Here is a 21875-nt window from a genome sequence, read left to right as displayed (position 1 = left end):
AGCCTCTCCTTTCCCAGCCTCTGCTCACTGTAAGCTTCAGGCAAAACTCAGGCACACAGTGCTAAGCTGAGCCAAACCAGAGTGCAGGTTATTACCTACCCCTTCATCAGGTTAGATTTCTACATATTGTAATTCTTGCACATGAAACTACATAGATGGATATATTAAACATATGTTCCATTTGTGGAGATATATATATGCTCCATTGTCAATGTTCAAATATAAGCCAATGTTTAAATAAAAGTCAATTAAATATTCTCTTCAGAAGGAAAGCTGCTAGAAAATTTATAGAGACTATTTTCACACTGATGGTACCATGGGAAGCAAATCTATAACACTCTTCAGGTAGCTGCTTTGCACTACTGAGGAACACAGTAAAAATAATCTAATATCAACTTTCTATTGTCATTGACCATTTTAGTCTGCCACAGTGATCTGGAGTTTGTGGAGTCCCCCCTAATCAATAAAGAGTTAATGTAGTGGACAAGTATGAAATGAATTTGCATAGCAAAGAACATATGGCATCTATATATTATGGAACTGATGGGTTTAGTACAGCCCTAGCTGGTCTATGTATAAGCATAGAGGAATAATACAAAAACCTTAGAAAACTATTAGGACAAAAGAAGTTATAAATTTGCTGTTAAAATCAACATATTCAGTGAAAGAAATGCTTATGAAAGCAAATGCATTTCTGTGTACATTTTTATGTAGAAATATATAAAAATATATAATAAGATCTTTCCTTGAATGTGTGCTTAATGCTGCTATGTCCCCATTCTCAGTCATCTGGACTGATAGCTTTAATAAGGGGATAACCTTGGTTTAAACTCAGCTATATTTGCGTGCTTATGTCAACTATATTGCAATAGAAGCTGGCACAGCTGCCAGAAGCAACAACACAGTTGATTAAACTACACTTAAGGAGAACATATTTTGCTAATACAAACTTACAAATGGGGATATTAGGGCACCCTTTTCAGTTCTCATAGATAAATCCCCATTTCTGGTTCGTTCTACATTTTGGAAGTTATATCAAGAAAATATTTTCAAATAAAGATATTGATAAAACCAATTCAATGTCAGAAAAATAATTTAAAAAAAAAACAACAAACAAACAAACAAACAAACAAAAAAAACCCCTGCAACATTAGGAGTCCAGCCCTTAAGCTTTTATAAGTCTCTTACTAGACATAAGATAACAGCATAGCAATCTCTGTTCTGAAAATATTAGTTCTGCATTGTAATCTGACTCCATCTGCTGAGTTTTTTCTGCAGGGAATTTCAAATCATTGTAGTTTGAAAAATAAATTCTTCACCATAAAGCATTCCTCACCCCCATTTATTATGTGAGCAATAAAATGTCAACTTTGGAGGTACTGCTATCCTTCCACAACATTGAGGAAGCTGTGCCCACTTTGAAACTATCAGAAACATTGGAAGTCACAGATGGGTACTGCAGCCTGCATGTCACAGCAGTAACAAAAGGGGCTTCCAAGAGAAGATCTTTCTTCTTTATGTCTGTGACTGACTTTCCTCTCCATCATACAAGAGCAGATTACAGTGCATGTATGGAAGGAGCAAGGCTGGCTGGCCATTCAAACCTTGGCATGAAACAGGTTTGCATCCTAGCTTGTAGTGGCTAAACATCGTTCTAACATTTTTTCTTAAGAGTATATGAAGGAATTTGTTTCCTGGTAAGGAAGGCACAGCTAAATAAAAATAGCAGCCCTAAATCTATCTCTTCAGAAAAAAAACAAGATATTCAGTACCACTATCTTTTTTATAGAGTGGTATTGATTAAAAGGAAAAACAAACCAATGCTAGAGTGCAGAAACTGTAGAAGAAAATTTAATCTGCCCTTAACTTAAATTTGAAGGAAAAAAGTAAATTTCCACCTACAATATGCATGGAAAGTAGCACAAGTTCTAAGAAACTCTACCATGAAAAACTTGGCTATGACATGTATATCTAAGTAATATCTCTGCAGAAAATCAGATCTTGAGGACGCTATGAATTTTCTTTTTTTTTTTTGCACTTTTTCCAGTAAAAAATCACCAAGGACCAGTTGATATACAATTTTATCGTAACACCGTAAGTGCAACTCTGAACCCAGACATGAATGCTATGGCATTATTTCTGCCATCCCAGATTCAGCAACAACAATTAGTAGGAAGTCCAGAGACATTACAAAATTGAGAACCATGTAGCCATGAAAATTTTTGAAAGGCACCAATGTATTACTAATAATATTACGAATAACCTTGGGATAAAGTATCAAACTGAGTAAACCTTTGCATGCAAATGTCATGTAACAATAAAAAACTGCAAGTCACTGGTCACAAAAGCTTGTCCGGCTCACATAAGAGACTAGTAAGTGTGAAAAAAGTAATGTTTCAGTGAGCTTCACACAACAAAAATATGTGCATGAGTGCAGTTTATAATCATTACAGTTGTAAAACTATAGTATGTGAAATTTAGAACGTTTGGTAATTAAAAAGTGGCAACTAGAAATGAAAATGTAAAAAAAAAAAAAAAAAAACAGATGAGAGGAAGAGTTTATCTGGGGTTTTTCCCTAAGCCAAGACAACCATATGCTGCACCAGCTGAAAAATCAAAGTGATTTTCAATGTCAGCCTCAGGCACTGGTAGGCCTAAGCATCTCTATAGGTGCAACTAAATGGTACTGATGATAGAAAGGAGTAGTTTTAGATCCTCTGAGAAATCTTGGCTTGCATAAGGAAGGAAAAACATAGATAAGAGAGAACAAGAGAGCGGCAAGACCTACATCAGAGAAGGCACAACCTCCTGACACAGAGGACAAGGCATTTCTGGATATTTTTGCTGCAAGACAACCTAACAGCAAAAATTGTTATCTGCTTTAGTAACCACTAATTGAAGTTTAGGCCTCCATTAAGGAAACTCTTTCCTTGCCTTGCATTTTCTGATCAATTTTCATCCGTCTTTTTTTTTTTTTTCAGAGGAAAATAGCAACTCTTATTGATGCCATGATAATTTTTGTCTTTTCTTTTATACCCCTGTTATACCTTTTTACAATTTCTGTATTCTTAGTGCTTTTTGCCTACATTCTTGGACTTGTTTGTTCAGCTAAGAGACTAAACATTTCAGAAGCTTCGTAGCCAGGGATCAGTGTGCCCCAGACCCCAAGGTCCTCTCCAGAACACATTCTGTAAACTAAGATAGAACCATCCAGGAGAGGGATCCTTGGGGAGGAGGGCTCACTCGAGCCTCTCACTGGGGAATCTTTGGTAGATATGCTAATTAGTAAACCCCATAATGTTATACCAGATCTTTTTGGGGTGGGCATTGCGGTGTGTATTTTGGTGCATTCGACCTGGACATGTGCACCTAAGGATCCTTAAAATAAATACCAAGGTAAAATCCCTTTTCCCCTTCTAAATGTGTTTGAGTCTTGATTTTAAGACCAGGAAAAGGCATCATTAGGAATAAATCTTCTAGATAGAGTGAATGTGACTGAATAAAGAAAAGACCAAGAAGATCCATTTTTGCCATGGTATCTACTACTTTTTTTCTAAAAGAGAATAAATTGAAAAGCATTTCTTTTAAAATGCTGTATGCATGACACAACATGCTCTGTTGTTATCTCATTTAGTCATGCAACTCCGTATCCATGTAAAAGCAACAATGTATGACACACCTTGAAGAGTGTTTCATATGAAGTAAAAGCTCTGTTAGCATTTAATCTTCTGCTGCACACACATATTTAAGGAAATAACAAAAGGAAGATGGGAGGGAGCAACAGAGTAAGAGAATAAATGCAGGCACTGTATTCTGCTATACAAACAGCATCACTCATTTTCATTTCTTCTTTCTGATCAGGTTTTAAAAGCAATTTCACAACCAACCATACATTCACTGGTGAGAAATTTTATTCTGAATTTGCCACAGACACAGGTGTCAAAATATAACAAATGGTTTTAATCTCTAAATAATACAGCTGTAAGTAATATTATTATGCATCTCATTAGGGGAAACAACAGACCACCTATATTGTGAATCTACAGACAAACCCCTGTGGGTGACTATAGTGAGTTGTTCTCTACACTTCTATGAGATCAACATGATCATCTCTACATGTTTACTCACATCAAATTTTATCATATTCTATCACATTCTGCTACTCCTTGTCACAAAATTTTAAATACTACCTCATTAATTCTATGTAGCAACTTGCGTGGATAGCCAGTCACCTCCCAGGATGACTTTAAAAACATCAACATCTGAGGTGCATAGCTGGAGGAGAATAGTATCCCTCTGCCACTTCAAACTCAGAAAACTTCCAAAACTGTTAATAGCTACCGGGAGTATTAAATGACTGGTACTGGCTTGTGAAGTACTGGGAAAAGACAGTTTAGGAGAGAGAAGGGCAATAAGCTGGAACTAGCACTGGGAAGTTAAATGACTCCCAGTCCAGAACAAATTAATTTCTGGTGCCTGCAGGGAAACCCAAAATGCCATCTGGCAGCAGGACGCAAGCAGTGCGCTTATGTTGCAAACACACTGCTCAGGACCACTGCAGAATCAGCCATCAGGAAGAGACCCAAGGGGCCCATTTAGCATATTCTCCAGCTCCAAAGCAGGATCGATGCTCTTTATGTCATTCCTGGCAAATATCTACTGTGTTGTGGAAATTCTTCAAGCAAAAACCTATTCCACTGCTTCAGTATCCTTATTGCAGTCCTACTTCCTCTGAAAAGAAAATTACTCTGTCCCCTGTATACTAGGTTTTTGAAAACTTACCATGTCCCCAGGCAATCTCCTTTTTTTTTTTTAAATTTTAATGTAAGAGTCTGATGCACTAAAGGTTTTCTTGGACATTAGGTTTCTGATAACTTAAGCCACTCCTGGAGACTCTCATTCTTGCATTGTGACCAAGGCAAGGGCAATAGTTACTTTGAGCATGCACAGTATAGCAGGACTTGAATAAAGAATTGCCCCCTAATGCATAATTAGGAGATCAGGCAAGTGCTGGAGGAGTTTAAGGGCCACAAAGACAAAACCAGTTAAATGGCAAGATGCTTTACAGCAAACAGGCAATCTAATTTTGTACAGCAAACAGCAAATGTAAACTAGGAAGAGAGGGGAATGCACCACATCAAGTGACATAACAGGTTTGGGGCTACAGAGAACCCTATTCGCATATCTTCCTTGAATATCTTTTTTTTTAACTCTTGCTACTGTCAGAAACTTAACATCACAGACATTCATATTGCAGGAGAACAAGTCTCTAAATAAGCAAACAAAGCTAAAACAAAATTGTAATCTGTGTATATCTAGGCACAGAGTATTAGAAGCATTTCTAACAGTAAGTTTTAAAAGTTGTTTTTTTCATTTCTTCCTTCTCTTTCTTTCCTTTTTCTTTTCTTGCAAGAAAAGTACATTGAAACAATTAAGTAATATGCAATTAGTTATCAAGCATTTACAGCTTCTTACTCACCCACTGGAGACATTTCTGGGACACTGGCAACATAAGGCCCATCCAGAAACTTTGGCTCATTATCATTAATGTCCTGCACTTTGATGATGAATTCTGATTCAGGCTCTAGTGGTTTCTTGGTGTCAACATCCACAGCCTGGGCCCGGAGTGTGTAGAAAGGTTTTTCTTCTCTATCTAGGCTCCTTATGGCATGAATGTCTCCTGTGGTCTCATCAATGGTAAAAACCGTGCCAGCACCATCTCCTGAAAGGGTATATTTAACAGTGCCGACTCCCTTGTCCAAGTCAGAATGAAGCTTGAGAAGAAAAGAAAAACAAAGGAGAGGACAAAAACATTAATGCTTTTTTCTAGGCTAGATGACAAGTATTATTTTAATTATTTTTTTCTGCAATAAAAGACATTGAAGGAACCAACTTCCTAAGTCCTTAACTGCCTCTAAGTGCCTGGAAAAAATGTGGATAGTATGTTATGTAAGACTTTTACCCTTATCTAGTAAAGCACAGAGAGCAGTTCAGCAACTAAAACTGCAATGAAGCAGGGCTTCACATTTGTTATAAAATGAAATTTAAGACCAAGGATGTAAAATCACCCATAACCACATCAAACAAATGTGAGATGACTGAGAGTGTCAAAAGCTTTCACAGGCATTTGGCTTTCAGAGAAGTAGAAGGGAAATATCTAATTTTTATTTCATGAGCAAGAGCTTGATGGCATCTAAAACTCAAATTGATACTTGGTTTAAAAAAAGAAAATATACACCTCGTGATTACAGTAAATGCTAAACAGAACTAAAAGTACTGCCTTTTACACAAATATTTGATCACTTGCTTTTGCTTTTCTGAGATAATCACACTGCAGACTGAAAATCTAGGAGTTTCTTGCTCATTTTGAAAGAGTACAGAACTCAATATTTTCTGCCTTAAATACCAGTATACACATTTTTCAGGCTATTACTCTTATGAATCTCTAGTTATAATAAAAAAAAACCCAACAAAACAAAAACTTGAATTCAACTTCTTGGATGTTTTTGTCCCTGTAATCAGTGTCTGTCCTACAATAAATTTAATTATTTTAAATGCAGGAATTTTTTTAATCCAAATACTGTATAATGAGCTTCTTTCTCAGATGCCTTCACTTGCTCTGTACTCATCCTTTAAATGCATCTGAAAGCTTTGAAAAGATACTCAAGGTTACATCACCGATGTTGAAATAGTTTTTAAAATATTCGTCCACTTTTCCCATCTAATGAGGACTAAAAAGATCACTATAATGGACACCGGTCGGAATGGAGATTTCAAGAGTGAATTCTCTTAAGCTGAATTGTAAAGCGATTATGGATATAGGCTTTATTTACATGATGTACTGCCCAAGGTGAAACACAATGGAGGAAACATGGGACATGAAAGGAGATTATGTAGAAAATGAATTACTGAGGAACTAAATGGCTTTGGTAATGGGGCAAGAAGCTAAGCTACAGAGAAGGAGGTAAAGGCAATTACTAACATTTATAGCTATCGACTTGAAATTGAAAATAGGTCCTTGTGACTGTGGAAGAGGTCATGGTTTGTGGCACAGAGCGAACATGAACATAGTCTTCTTTGTCTACTTTTTCATCTCATCATTCTTGCTCAGTGAATATACTAAATTCTGATCTTTCATCTAGCTGTCCCCCACATGAATTTTAAAGTATCTCTCTAGTCCAAACCAAAGCATTTTGCTTCTGAGGTATTGAATATTTTCTTGCTTACACAATGAAAAGATATTGCAGTCTGAGATAATTAATGTATATTTCTTCCTCATCATTTTAATTTAAGTGGCTCAAAATTTCCTGCTCAGTAAAAACTTGGTATTTTTTCTTCCATTATCATTTAGAGGCTTACAGACACACATTGAGAGGAAAAAAACCCAAAACTTATGTTGAGAAACCTTGAAGAAAAAAACGTTAGAAATTTTTAGAGGAAACCAGACAATATTTTTTGTAGTGCCCCTATATTAAATAAAATTTGTTTGGGCTTCATTGTGAAGACTATCTTGATGCATACTCCTGGAAGTAAGACTATCACGGAGCAAAAGAATGCAGTTACAAAGCAGGAGTTTGTAAACAGGGAAGCATGACAAGATTACTCCCATCTCCTGTCATCGGATTTGGCACTAAAGCTGAGATGGTTGAGTGTATTTCTGATTGCCAGCAGTAGGTTTTATGTTCAACTTGAAACAAATCAGGCTGCATTGCATGTCTTATCTGAGCCCTTGGATTATACTAGAGAGAAACAATTATAGTTGCTTTTCCTAGCTGGAGAAAAAGCAGGAAAAGCAAGGGCTCCCAAGACAAAGGAAGACTGAAATACAAAGACTAGGCTAAACATAGCTTTTTTTTTCCCAAATGTATTGGAGAATAAAAGCTTTATAACTTGCAGGATTAGCAATTCTACAGTTACAGATGAGTTCACTGGGCTTCACAAGTATCACTCAGCTTGTATCACCTAGGAACCATTCCACCTATTCAAGCAGAGCTCCATTGCTCTGCATTAGCTGGGATGTGTCCCATTGTATTTATTCACTAAATCATGCTAATCTGCTGATTTTGATACAGGCTTCCTTAGATACCATTACTGGACAATGTGCAAATGCATGCTTCTCTGTAACCCACGCTGAGCTATGCAATTTGTGGGGCAATTCAACATTACACAGTGTCTAGTTACTGTAGGGGAATAGCTGATTGATTTAATTTAAAATTAAATAAATTATCTGACAATAAAAGGAGTGCAAAACTTAGATCCAGATACGATGAGCAAGAAGCTAGCATTAGGTGTACTTACACAACATTAGGAAATAATCCTGACTTTCAATGTCTTAAATTTTCCAGAAAGCAGTTTAGGCTAAAGAATAAGTGCTTGCTACTGCGTCTTGATTTATGTGCTACAAACTGTATTGCACTGGAAGAAAAGACAGTTATTTTTTTTGTGCTGAAAAACATACAGAAGGTATGTGAAAGACTACTTTTTCTGACACTGTGTCCACAGCAACTTTGATTTTTATCCCATTTCTCCTTCTTGCTTGCACTTATTTTCTAATTCTTGGTCTTCCACTATTTCAGCAAAATTTGAGGGCAAAAGAACAAGTGCTCATATCTTACCTACTTCCCTCCCCACAATGTGTTTCCCTTCCAGAATCACATGAATTTACTGCAACAAGGTTGTACAAATTATTGTATTCACACAGGTTGTCTTAATTTTATGTTTTCCCAATAAATCCTGAATATTAAAAATGTAGCAAAGGCTTGTAAATCTGAGGGACTTGTTTCTACCTTTGCTGAAATCCACACTTTTATTCTCATTATGCAAGTGTCAGAGACTGAAATATTGTAATTTATGACTTAAACATTTTCTTGAAGGACTTTTAATATTGTATTACAAAAGCTGCAGAGAAGACTACTGCACCCTGGATGGGGCCCTGACTGAGGCCTGACACTGCTCGCTGATGAAGAGAAGACAAAGTAACAGCTCAGGGCTGGGGCCATTCACTGAGCACAGGCTTAACACCTCCAGGATGAGGACCACAGCCCCAGGGCTATCAGCTGCCAGGCTCGCACAGACCCTCGCACCAAGGCGTGGAGGGAGGAGAGGCTCTGGGTATGTGGGAAAAGCCTGTGGTCAGAGGTGCCGTGACTGCCCATCCTCCACTGTGCAGAGGAGCCCAGCTGAGGGGTCCTCACCAGGGGGGAGGAAGCTTATCCACAGCAGAAGGGGGTGACATGGCCCATCACAGGCGCCCCCCGCCAAGGGGTCCCCAGACCCTGCACCAGAGCACCAGAGATGACGCAACACACCCTCAGTGTTGCAAGGGACAGGGTGTCCAGCTAGCCCCTGCAAGAGAGGCACATGGACGTTCCCACCTGGCCCACAGCGTGTATTAATCCACGGGATTCTGTACTCTCCAGCGTGTGGCGGCGTGGCCACGGCAGCAATGGAAGACCCTCACCACCAGCAGACCGGATGGAGGGGAGCAACGAGACGTCGTTGGGACCCTCGGATGGGTGATCTGCTTCCACTTAACCCCTGTCACCTCTCCCTGTTCCCCCACCCACCACGTACACTTCTTTTTTCTATTTCTTTCTCTCTTTCTTTTCTCTTCCCTTCTCTTTGCCTCTTTTACTATTAAATAAAACACATCCATTTTTTGGCATCAACATCTAACCTCATTTGGTTTTAGTCTTGTTTCTGGGAATATTTTGAACCTTCTAAGCTCTTTCCGGTTTATGCACAGAGACTTAGAGTGCTTTGCTTTTCTGGATTTAAACCGGATCATAACAGTAAGTAACACTGTTTAGTGTCAGACATTTGGGCAAATCTGCCCCAACTGTAAAACTAATAATTTCTTGCATCAAAATCTGTTAGTGCAGAAAATCTTGAATATTTTCCTGCAATGGCAGAAAAAGATTCCATAATTCTTGCTAATGTGTACAAACAATAACACATACGGCAAAGGAAATGACTGATTTAAAAAAATAAAGTATGAATAATAAGATGGAGACTATTGTGAAATACATTGCAGAAATCTATGCAGAAATTATGGCTGTGTTTTTGAATCATATCCAGTACCAGATGCCAGACTGAGTCAGTCCACAAGTCCATGTGACCTAGCAATCTGCTTCAGCCTGTAACAAGCTGAAAGCTAGTTCGCTTCAGAGAGGATAAAAATTTGGTAACAACCCACTACTAGCACATCTGGGAGAAATTATTTGTTCAATTCTTCTGACAGTTATGTCCCATTCCTAACAAGAAATACGATTGCCTGTATTTTAGCAGTAAATTAAGATCTTACTGCTTAAATAAGTCCTTGTTATCAGGTCTGTGTCACTTGAGGAATTCATACACCTGCACAAATAATTTCAAACTACATGAAAGACCAGGAAATGCATTAGGTAATGTACCTCAAGAATGGTTCTATAAACCTTGCTAAATTGAACATTGCAGGAGTAGCTGTTCCTCAGTATCCTATGGTGCTGATTTTCCCTTCAGTATCCTATTCATCTGATCCTCAACTGTTAACCATCTCTTTCCTCAAATACTTCAATGACTTTTATTAATACAATCATTTCAAAACTCAAATATGTAAATTCACATACACAGGTAAAGAAACTGGAAGCAAAAGAAACTTAATAAATTGCAAGGCAGTCTACTTTAAAATGAAGCAATCACTATATCCCCACAAATCATGCTAGAACAAGGGTTATGACATGTGCCAGGATTGCTGTGATCTTAATTTCACAGCGATACAGACATTGAAAAGTTGTTGTATGGGTTGACAACTTCCCTTTCTGCATTTCCCATCCTCATAAAAAGAAAAAAACAAAAGAGGTAGAGAATGGAAAAAAAAAAAAAAATTAAATTTCAAGGAATGCTTAACATCCCTAAATTGATATATTCACCCTATGATGCACTCTGAGATTCTAGGTCTTATTCCACTGCCAATTTCACAGGCTGAAAAAAAAGAAAAATCAGTCCAACTTATTTGTCACTAGTAAATCAATTTAAATGCTATGTTGCAGTGCATATCTGGACTGAAAAAAAATAGTAAATGTTCCAGGCTGTTAATCGTTCCTTGCCTGTACAACAGTATTAGTTATCAATCCCACATCTGTAACTTTACATCATTTTTCTTTATGCAATGTATTTTTAGGACTTTGTTCCATTATCTCCTCTTCCTGCACCTACTCCCAGCTATCACCATTCATCCTGTAGCCACCAGCTCCTCCCCCTGCCCTTTCTTGGGTAAGATGTGCAATGAAAACTGTTTGAGAAACCAGAACATCCATTCAACTCCAGTATTACCTAAGACTGCAAACATGGAATGATGTCCTGAACTGAGGAAAGGGAAAAAGGCCATTTTTGTGCAGTTAACATAGATGAAAGCAGACCTATTTTGACAGATCTCTACTGCAAAAGGCTGTGTTGGAACAGGGATACCCACTACAAGAGAGGAGGGTGTAAATGAGCCTGAACTTTATATTTGGAAGACTGCCCTTTTAAAATATAATTATTCTACTCATATTTTCTCTTGCCAACAACTCCATGGTCTACGCAGATTGCATAGTTTCTTTTAAAAACTGATAATTAGAATCTAATGTACTGCTTTTACACAAATGTATTTATTCCTCCCCTCTAAAAAGGCATAAACCCTGAAAATTTTCCTAAGTTTAAAAAGGCTGTGGGGGTGTCAGAAACTTTAATTCAGGACTTGGAGAAATAAAAAAGAAACAGTCTAATTGTTGCTAATAAAACCCAATAAAACAGTTTTTCGTTCTTTCCCTCTCTATCATACACACACAGGGGACATTTAGGGACGAGGTAAAATCTGCTCACAACACAGTCAGTGAAAATGTTTCCTGATCCTAGAAATTTGGATTACCTAGGGCATCTTCTAAATAATAAGTTAATATGCATTAGGCAGGCAAGACAGCAGACTAGAGCTTGTGTTGAGAAGAGTTAGGACACTACTACAAATGGGTCAGATGAACACTAATAGTATATGGAAACAAGGAACAACTAAAATCACACAATCAGAGAATCCTTTAGGTTAGAAAAGACCTTTAAGATAGCTGAGTCCAACTGCAAAATTATGAGGTAAAAGAAAGGTGAACAAAAGTAGAAAATAATGTTTTTTTTAAAGGTCATTTGGAAAAGAAGGTTTAGTTTCCTTTCAAAGCTGAAAACTATTTGTAATAGAAAGAGGTGTCTTTGTCCTAGCTGTACAATTCAGGGGTTTTATAAGAGACTCCCATCTGTAATTAGGCTTTCTGAGTACTATGAGAATTTCAAACAATAATTACAAACATTAGTTAAAGGATGTGCATGTGTGTGTGTGTATATATGTATACAAAAAAAATTAAAAATATTATTTGAATTAGAAAGCTCTGCCTATATTATCATGATTAATTTTCTTCGGGTTGTATTTCTATGTCTTCTCTTTTTATGTTTAGTAAAATATCTGCTTCCAAAAAATTGGCATTCTTCTGACTACTTTTTGTAAAAATAGTAATAGACAATGTGGTTCTGCATTTTGAAGTATCCTTCTGTTCAAATTAGATTACAATACAATCTCATTCAAAAGGAATTACGTAAAAAAGAATTTCTACTCTTTTTCTAATGATTCTTGTTTCACAAATAAAGCTGAGCTTTATTTAAATTAAAACACTTATTATCCAATTAAATAAAACATTATCTCCTTCTGACATGGGGATTTAGTCTAAGCACACTAAGTCAGAACAGACTTTTCCGATAATGAGTGTGGTTGTCAGGCAGTAAGATGATGGCAAATGAGTCATTAGAAAGGAATAAAAACACTACCTGACTTCATCAGTTCAGATAAATCTTCATCTCTACCAACATCATGCACTTGAGGGGTAAAGGATTGTTATTTTTCTAATTCTTCTCTACATTACTTCTTTTGTTGCATTATGTGGAATTTAATAAAAATACTTATAAAATCACAGGGAAAAAAACCCAACAGTCCCTTCATGGAATGCCATATACATAAAAAATACTGGCCAATGAAAAAAGTTATGCACTAATAAAACATTGAAATACTAAAAAATTCTCAATAATGTCTTAATATAATTTAATTATACAAGTAATTATTCATGTAAGTTACAAGTTGCATAGATTTCTGACGATCATTTCTGCATCAGCATTTTAGCTGGAGCTGACGCATATAGAAACTCTGTGTTCTGGTCCTCCCTCTTCAACTCTAATGCAAGAATCAATATTAGAAGTAATTTTTTAAAATTAGATTATTCTTACTGATCTCATATAACTCCATGTTACAATGTGCTGTGTACATATGTTGGTAGGTTTAAGTTCACAGTTATGTTGAAAGTCATTTGAGAAAAGTGTTCTGCAGAATGGTGACAGCTGATGTGAACATCAATCTGATGAGGTCTCTGGGTATAACCATTGTCAAGTAACAACATAATCACAGATTCCAACAACAAATTCCAGTATTGGCTATTAGACAGCAACAGGAGACAAAATTTGAGGAAATTTATCAACTTCCAATTTCCTCTTTATCCAGTGCAATTTTATATATCCTGCCAAAGAAATATGAGCTACAATGGAGTGTGCAGCTGCTGCTGACAGGTCAGTGGAAAAGGATTTTACCATATCATTAAATTTTTAGAATTTTAGAATTTTTCAAAATATTTAACAGGAACCGAGCAGGGGATTGAATCTGAAACCCTCACAATCCAAAACCCTTAATGCATCAGATGGGAAAAGTGAGGTCATGCCATGTATCCTCATACATAGATATAGCCTTTTCTTTTCACTACTGTGCACCCGAAATCTGTGGCAAATAATCTTCTGGGTTGAAGGAGCCTGTGGAAGACATCATCTGTTACTAATGAATGCATTTGAATTGGCACCAGTAGGACTGGTTTGATCTACACCTGTGAAAGCACTGGTATTCCCTCTGTACCCTTGCCTGGCTGGAGTCCCTGTGGTTAAGTCAGAGCATAATGTTGATGTCCAAAACACAGAAATGAGGGAAGGGGATTTGCCACAAACAGGGCTCTGGGGAAAAAATCATCCCAGCTTTAGGCAGGAGATATCTGTATTCCTCTTCAAGACAATACTTATTTACTGATTCTGAAAAATAATGAGGAAAAGACAGCATTACAATCAAATTCTAACTCTTGTTATTTAATTGTGCAAGATCAGCAAAATGTTCAATAGGATTGTTGTAATCAATTAAAATGGTAAGTATGAAGGGGTGGTGATCTTTTGAGGTAGTGTATGTGATTGCAGTATTATCTTTTTGAAAGAGGAATCACTGTAAGAATATCAAACAGAGCTGCATCTCTCTTGATAATACATAGTGTCAGTAATACATTTTTTTGCACTGTGTTCCCTGCTGTATCTCTCTACAACACATATAAAAGATCAGTGCATGAAAATATGAATTAGGCTGCATGAATAAATATAATAAAAATAGACACTGGAGACTTAGGAAGTGTTTATGCGAAATTTGTTACATTAAAACTAAAATTTCTAAGACACTTTTTTAGAGGAGAGTTTATAATTTCTAATGACTATCTACTTATATTTATGAAGATAGTCTCTCTGAAGATCACCAGATAACCACTGCTCAGAAAGTTGAGAACAAGCAGGAACTTTATATTGCAAAGTGTCACTGAAATTAAGCTGTTGGGAAGGTTAGAAATTTTAGTCTAGAATGAGCTGTTTATGCTTGTGAAATGACAAAATCTTTTTTCTTTCTAGGGTGTGTCAATGTGATACATTTTCTGTAGAATTATAATCTATAGATCTCTTAAACTACAAGGTATAAAATCCTGGTTAGTAACTTAGACTTTTCTACACAGAAAATACCATTATCAGAGGACACATGCTTGATTCCTCATCTCACCTAATAATTATGACATTATGGACTTGTTTTTAATTTGATATCTAATGTACCATGGATGCTATAGCCAGTCAGTTGCATGACATATTTTCTCTCACAGGACTTGCCCTACTGATGCCAGTAGGAATACCTTGTGTGATAGGGAAGAAAGCGTGGGGTGCACCATTCATTTTTTGAAGTGACAGACAAAAAGACAGCTGCCTGTTGACAACTTCCGTGCTCCTGGAAGAGATCTTGACTCTGAGCAGCTTCTCACTCCTTTCCTTGGTGGTATTCACTTCTCCACCCTAAACATCTGGAGCTAATTGAATTCCCCTGAAATTCCTTATATCATACTGTCCCATCTAGTTAGAGGAATTAAATAGCTGGCTTTTGTAAGCCTGGTTCTTTTGAAATTAATTATGGAAAACTCAAATTTCCTGCTGGAGTTGCTCTTCTGAGGAGGGAGCAACCTGTATGAAGGACAGTAGCTGTGAGGCAACATACATTTCCACACCACGGCTTCAACTAGGAGAAGAAATACATCTCCAATTATGCAGTCATAAATATCTAAAGGCAAAGTAGTCATGAAATAGTTATCTCCTGCTGTTCATCAGAAAACCCTACTTAGGGGTTAGCTGACCACCACAGTCACATGCATGTGACCACACACACAAAGTTAATCCCAAGCCTGACTCTGGCTCCCTGACTCAGCTGTGCAAAATATCCAGAGATAGTTTCTCTGTAAAGCGAAGGGCTCAGTATCGTTCCTAGAAGTGTACCCTAATTAAGATTCCCTAAACTAGGTTTACTCTACTTCAGGAACTCATATATCTATGACACGCAGAGGCATGAAAGGACAGATTATTATACAGGGTCCCTTTGCATTACCCATTAGTCAAAATAAGATGAATTTTTTCTGTCAAAGACAGTAATAATAATATCGACAACAACACTGATAAATACACAGCTTTTAAGTACTTCAAACAGGCATTCTGTCACAAACCAAAAGTGACAGGTTCTTGTAGTTAGAACATAAGAAGAAAATTAGAGCTGTAGCAAACACATCCCTAGAAGTGTGTGATGGAAGAATATCAGTTTAAATTCATTGCATTTGGAAAGGTAAAAGATTATAAACTGATTATAAAAGCTTGTGCCTAATTTTATAAACTGATTGGAACCTTTTTTAGCAAATACATCTTCTGCTAATTTCTGACTTGTATCAGTGTGCTCTTCAACTCCAGCTTGAACTTGGGAGGGTTTAGAGTAAAAGCCTACTGAATTCTGCTGGTGCTGATGAAGCTTTCTTCATTTTTATCCTTCCCTTAATACATTTTTCTTTGGTTTCTTTTTTCAAATATTTTTCTATATTGACTGCATAGAAAATAAATATAAAACTCCCTTCCTCATATATTTAAATTTAATGTTAAGTTAAAAACAAAAAATTTGTTCCATAAATCACACTTTCTGTAAAGCTCTGTCAGTTAACCTGTCTCTTTTTGTTTGATAACGATATACTAGAACATGTTGGGATTGACAGAGTAGAAAGATTTTACCTCAACCTGTCTATCACTGTGACAAGGCATACTATCATAAACTGTTTGACCAGTTCTCTTTTCTAAACAGAAAAAAAAGTTAGTTCCATCATAGAGGTGAAAAATAAAAACTTTAACACATATATTAGAGGGATAATTTAAAGTCATTTACAGGCACAAAATTTTATGATTGAAGCATAATATTTTCTGAGTTTTTAATATTTTTCTTAAGCTGGCCCAAAAAAACTCAGGCAAACGTGCACTACAAGACACAAAAAATATTTCAAAACAATCCAGCAAGAATGAACAAATAATGCTTAATGTGCAAGAGATACAGGAATAGAAGGTGCAGCAAATAAAATGAAAGAGCTCTTCTGTGCCCTATGCATCAATTCCAAGAAAGCACAACCACATGAATAATGTTCTGGCTGCAAGATTCCCTCAGAACTATATTTCTATGGGCTGTATTATCACCCAGCAGTGTTGATTTTCCTCGTGTTCCAGAAGCAGCATAGGAAAGGGTTGTATTGTATGTATTTATTTTGTTTTGCTGAAGCAGTACAGACAAGTCACACGCTGCATAGTTTGCATTTATTGCTAGCTTGTGACACAGGTTTTTTGGGGGTTTTTTGAGGTTTGAGATTTTGTAAAAATAAGTAAACACTCTTTTTCATTGGGGTCTTTTAACTAATCAAAATTGCCATGGGAGAAAAGTAGGTTCTTACGACACAGGTAAAGCATCAGATAAAGTTTGTTCTTCTGGCTTGGAGTACTTAAAACAAGGAGCATCTATATGTCACTATGCAGAACTGGATCAAACCCCAGAAATCCTGTATATATTCTAAGTGGATACACTAATATTTATATATTAGTATATCCACTTAGATATATTATAGTGTATTTATTTATACACTAATTCTATTATATTATAGTGCATTTACTTATACACTAATTCTAATGGATACACTTATATTTCACATATTGTTAAGCTACACTGTGTAAGAATATTAGTATACCTTCTTTTTAATAAAAATGTCACACCTATGTTCTAATAAGCAAAAGAAAAATATCTTCCACAGCTAAAGTTAAATCATTTCTGCTCAAATGGAGCAGTTTAATTATAAATCTGAATATCACTGTCTGTGCTGGATTTTCCCAATTCAGTTTTAAGAAAAACATGTTGAGTTTATGTGTAGTTATGTGCTAGCTATAGCATTCATGTGCAAGATTTACTCATGTTTTTAATTAATAAAGAAAAATGTTCCTAAGAATTAGTGGAGAGTACAATACAATAGTTAAAAACATTAGAAAGCTTTATAATTTGGAACAGAAATTCTTATATGGCTGCTGTAAGTTCTCTTTTCTATAGCTGTGGCTGTACTTATGTTTTATACTGACGAGATGGAAGAAGAGCCACCTCTGCTACTGCTTTTGGGGGTGGAGAAAGAAGAGAAGAGCAGAGAGTCATTTTACCCCAGAGACAAGAGGGTGGGAAGGTTATTCCTACAGAGAACTTGGAAGAAGTAGGAAGTGAGGTAGAAAAACTGTCCCTGTATGAGTTTATATTACATCCTTTTTCTGACAGAACTTCTCAACAAAACAACAGAGATATTAATTTGTTCCTAATCCTCCTGCGTATGATTCTTCTAGAAGTCCTGGGGAAATTAATTTACAAGGACAAAATTTCTCCAGGGTCCAGGGAAGTGTAACTGTGTCCATAAAACCTAAATCTTGGACTTGAGAATGTCAGTGGCAAAACTCCCATTGTCTCCAGTTTTATTCAGTGATAATTAGGGCTTTGCGATTACTAGCAGAGTACTGTCCTGCAGAGTATTGGCAGAGTTCTCTCCTGCAGTCTGAGAGTAAACATTTTCTTTTGTTTAAGTTCATGCACTTAGGGAAATTTTCTTTTCACCTTTAAGTTTTACCGTACTAAAGATCTCAAAATGGAAACAACAGAAGTCTTTTCTTGTGTGGAAATCATTCACCATCTCTCTCCTCCCCCATCGATGCCCCCCTTTTTCATTTTCCAGAACCTAAATAATAATATTTGATTGCTTCAAGATTCAGGGGTAGGATGAACTTTATAAAAAAAATGCTTTTGTTGGACAGAAATTACTGTGAAATCCTTTCAGTGGTGCAGGAGTTAGTTATGATGTGGCAGGGCTTTTATACATTTATAAATGTTTGCAGATGTCAGGCTTCTTTCACTGACAAATGTTGCAGGTATTGATAGCAAATTGACCTCCATTTGCAGCAGCTGTTAATTATGATCAAGGAAGTGATATTCACAAAGGGAACCCGATTTAGAAATTTTCCTAAAATATTCCTTTGGTGTGATAAATCACACACACCCTTTTTGAACATAAGAACAGACTTATCTGTTAAATAATAATATATTCACTGGCTGTAGACCTTCTAAGCATCAAACATCATCTTTCTTTGCTGCCTGCCTTTATGTTTTTACAGATTTCATTGTCATATGACACTTGCTCCAAATGTATAAACAAGGACTGAGAAAAGTGTTTGTGCCTCTTCAAAAAGATTGTGTAAATATTTTACCAACTGAAAACCAGAAAATCTCTACAGTGAATAAGGCACTTTAAGAAAACACACAACCTAGTGACGTTAATTGTGATTATGCATGAAAGACGTATGTATGGAAACCACATTCTTGTAAATGAGAATGCAGAACAATGGCACCTGTTTAGAATTAGATCAGATCAAATGAAATGGCATTTGTTTGTTAATGAAACTTTCACTCAAGAGCCATATTTGCACCATAAATTGAACTAAATTTAACAATAAGGGAGAATGTAGTCTAATTTATATAGGAAGAGAAATCCATTACTGCATCCAATTCATCCAGAGAGGTAAAATGTAGAAAGCATTTGCTTAAACCAAATCAAAGAACGAACAGATAATTACACTTATTTACTAAAAAATTTGCCAAAAATGAGTAAGCCAGAAAACAGTAGTTATTTCTGTGGCTCCCACTTTCTTAGGGGAAAATACTCTAGATGTAAAAATTATCAAATCTGTTGAAAGCTAGCATTTCTAATTCTATTAACAAATTGAATATTAAAATACTTATTTTCAGTGCAAAGTTATTTGTTAGAAAATCTCATTTCTTTCAAGGATACCTGACAATGATTGGTCTTCTGCAGTATTGATTTAATGAATCAGAATAGAGTCAATGTGAAAACCACATTATGAGTGTATTCTCTTGTAAGTAGTGCTTACAGTAATTGAAGAGTAATCACTCTAGTATTGAGGCAAGTTGTATTTCCCTATCTCATTCAGGAGGCAAGATCTAACTACTAAACTAGGATCACAGTGTGTGACTGGCTGTAGGAACATAGCAGGTAAACCGGCAGTCTGCAAGCCATCCATGGAAAGCCAGGCAAGGGTGTGTACTCTGTAGAACTGCACTTCATTTATGTACAGGGAATAACACGTAACTGCCAAAACCCATATGCACAGCAGTGCACAGGGCTGTTTATGACAGCCACGTGCCCCACAGAGCTGGTTCTATGAAAGGAACAAGGTCTTTGAGAAATTGAGTCTTATTTGACTCAATAAGAGGAGAAAATAAGCTTTATGCACAGAGCTTCCCACCCTCCTACCCTGACCTTCCACACCTGCACAGGGAAACAGCCATCCTTGGTGAGCTGCTATGAGATCCAATTTAGAGCTGCATCCTTTATTCTAAAACTAAGTTTTCTGAGAGGCTGCCATAGCAGAATGAGAAGAATATGGTATTCACTTGTAGTGAGCCTTTTTAAGCTTTCGGCATAGATTAATCTCTCGTTGGCATCCAGCTGGCCTTGTTTTGAGTGCTGCAAAATTTTCTTTGAAAAATCATACAGCACAGACAGAAAAAAAAAAAAATTAAGCAAGGCCAAGCTTTTGATTTACTATATGTGTGCCTTAAATGTGCATATTTTTCATCTTAATGATACATTTACTGAAAACATGAATTGGTGTTGTGGGATGCCAAACACCTGTCACAAAGAAATTTTATGCTATAAAATCATGAATAAACTACGTCCCAGCACACTTACAGCTGTGTCAGGATTATGTTCTTCCTTAAGAATTCAACTGAATACTAACTTTTCTATAAATATTCTTTTAAAATTCATAAAATTAGTAAAAAACCCCAATAAAGATTTAGAAATTCATAAATACATCAAGATTTCTTTGCTAATTTGTTCATTAACTTAATACCCTAGTTAGACTGATCTTAGCTTGATTAACAAGCCATTACAATCTCCCATAAAATAAAAATAATCTTAAAATTAGTTTGACTTAAATAATACTACTAAGCAGTGTTGTTTCCATTACTGGAACATCTGGTACCTGGAGCAATAATAACATACGTTCTTCATATTTTGATATACCAGCTGCAGCTAGTAGCAGTGTAGCATTTCTAACTTCCTGAAGCATCTATTTTGTGAACTGGGTTAGTATTGTGGACCCCTGGAAACAATTTTGGGGCTTGTATGATTCCTTTGTTATCAGCACCATGTGACTGATCATGGAACAGAGGATTCCTTGGGATTTTTTTATTTTAGTAAAAACTCAAATCTTTTTCCGTATAAAAATCAACATACACAAATTCATTCTAAAGCATGAGATGAATGTGAAATGGAAACTGTATTTTGGAAGAAAAAAGAATGGGAAAATCTGAATATGTCTCTCTTCAGTACATAAATAAAAAATCAATTTGATGCTGATTAACTTCCTCTCAAAAAAATTCTGATACATGCCCTCTGTACTGAAGCAAGTTTGCCCTCAACAGGCACTGTTTTCACTTTTAAGAAGGAGCAACAAGAATATTTTTGGAAGACAGGCAAAAAATATACAGAGTAGTTCTCCAACTTGGTCTGTGAATGTCATGACTCTGATGGGCAGATGAATAGTGCTTCAGCCAGGCTGGGCTGTACAAAGCACAGGTAAGAAGAGGTACATGCCTGTCTATAAAGAGGTTATAAAAGAGAGGTTGCATATCTCAGGTGGAGGATATTTCTCCCCATGAGTGCAGTGCAACTTTCTAACAGGCATCCCTCCTCAGCACAGCAACACAGACTCATAAAGGGAAGGTTGTAAGGTGCTTCCAGATGACTTCCCAAAAGGGCAAGCAAACCACTGTTTTCCCAGCATTACTGGCTGCATTTTGTGGGCTGATCCTGCTGCTACACCTACGTCTGTCCCACAGGAGAGGTATTTGTGCCAATGCCACGCCAGGGCAACAGATACCAGCTCTTTCTCTACTTAGTCCACAAATACTCCCACATTTCCCGGCTGAGTAGTACTGCCAGCTGTGAAAAGAATGGAAAAGCACTTTTCTCTGTGGACAGGCAAAATAATAAACTAGTCATGGCAACAGCAAATTAGCAGCACATATCAGCACTGCAGGGTGTATAAATTATTTGTATAGTAACACGCTGAGTCCCAGAGGT

The 21875-nt window shown here is 36.6% G+C and overlaps 1 protein-coding gene across 1 annotated transcript in view; it reads right to left on the bottom strand.

Moving 5' to 3' along the window:
- Window positions 1-21875, bottom strand: part of LOC309572553 (cadherin-12-like) — a gene marked incomplete at both ends in the record, with an annotated part of 156874 nt that overhangs the window by 117428 nt on the left and 17571 nt on the right. The window contains one exon of the mRNA XM_082280899.1: window positions 5480-5774. Coding sequence (XP_082137025.1) covers window positions 5480-5774 — 295 coding nt within the window. The remainder of the gene's footprint in view (window positions 1-5479; window positions 5775-21875) is intronic.

The sequence above is a fragment of the Coloeus monedula genome, assembly GCF_965178545.1.
Source record: "Coloeus monedula genome assembly, chromosome: 1".
Lineage (NCBI taxonomy): Eukaryota > Metazoa > Chordata > Aves > Passeriformes > Corvidae > Coloeus > Coloeus monedula.
Note: the sequence above shows the minus strand (reverse complement) of the source record. Positions and strands in the feature narration are given on the sequence as shown.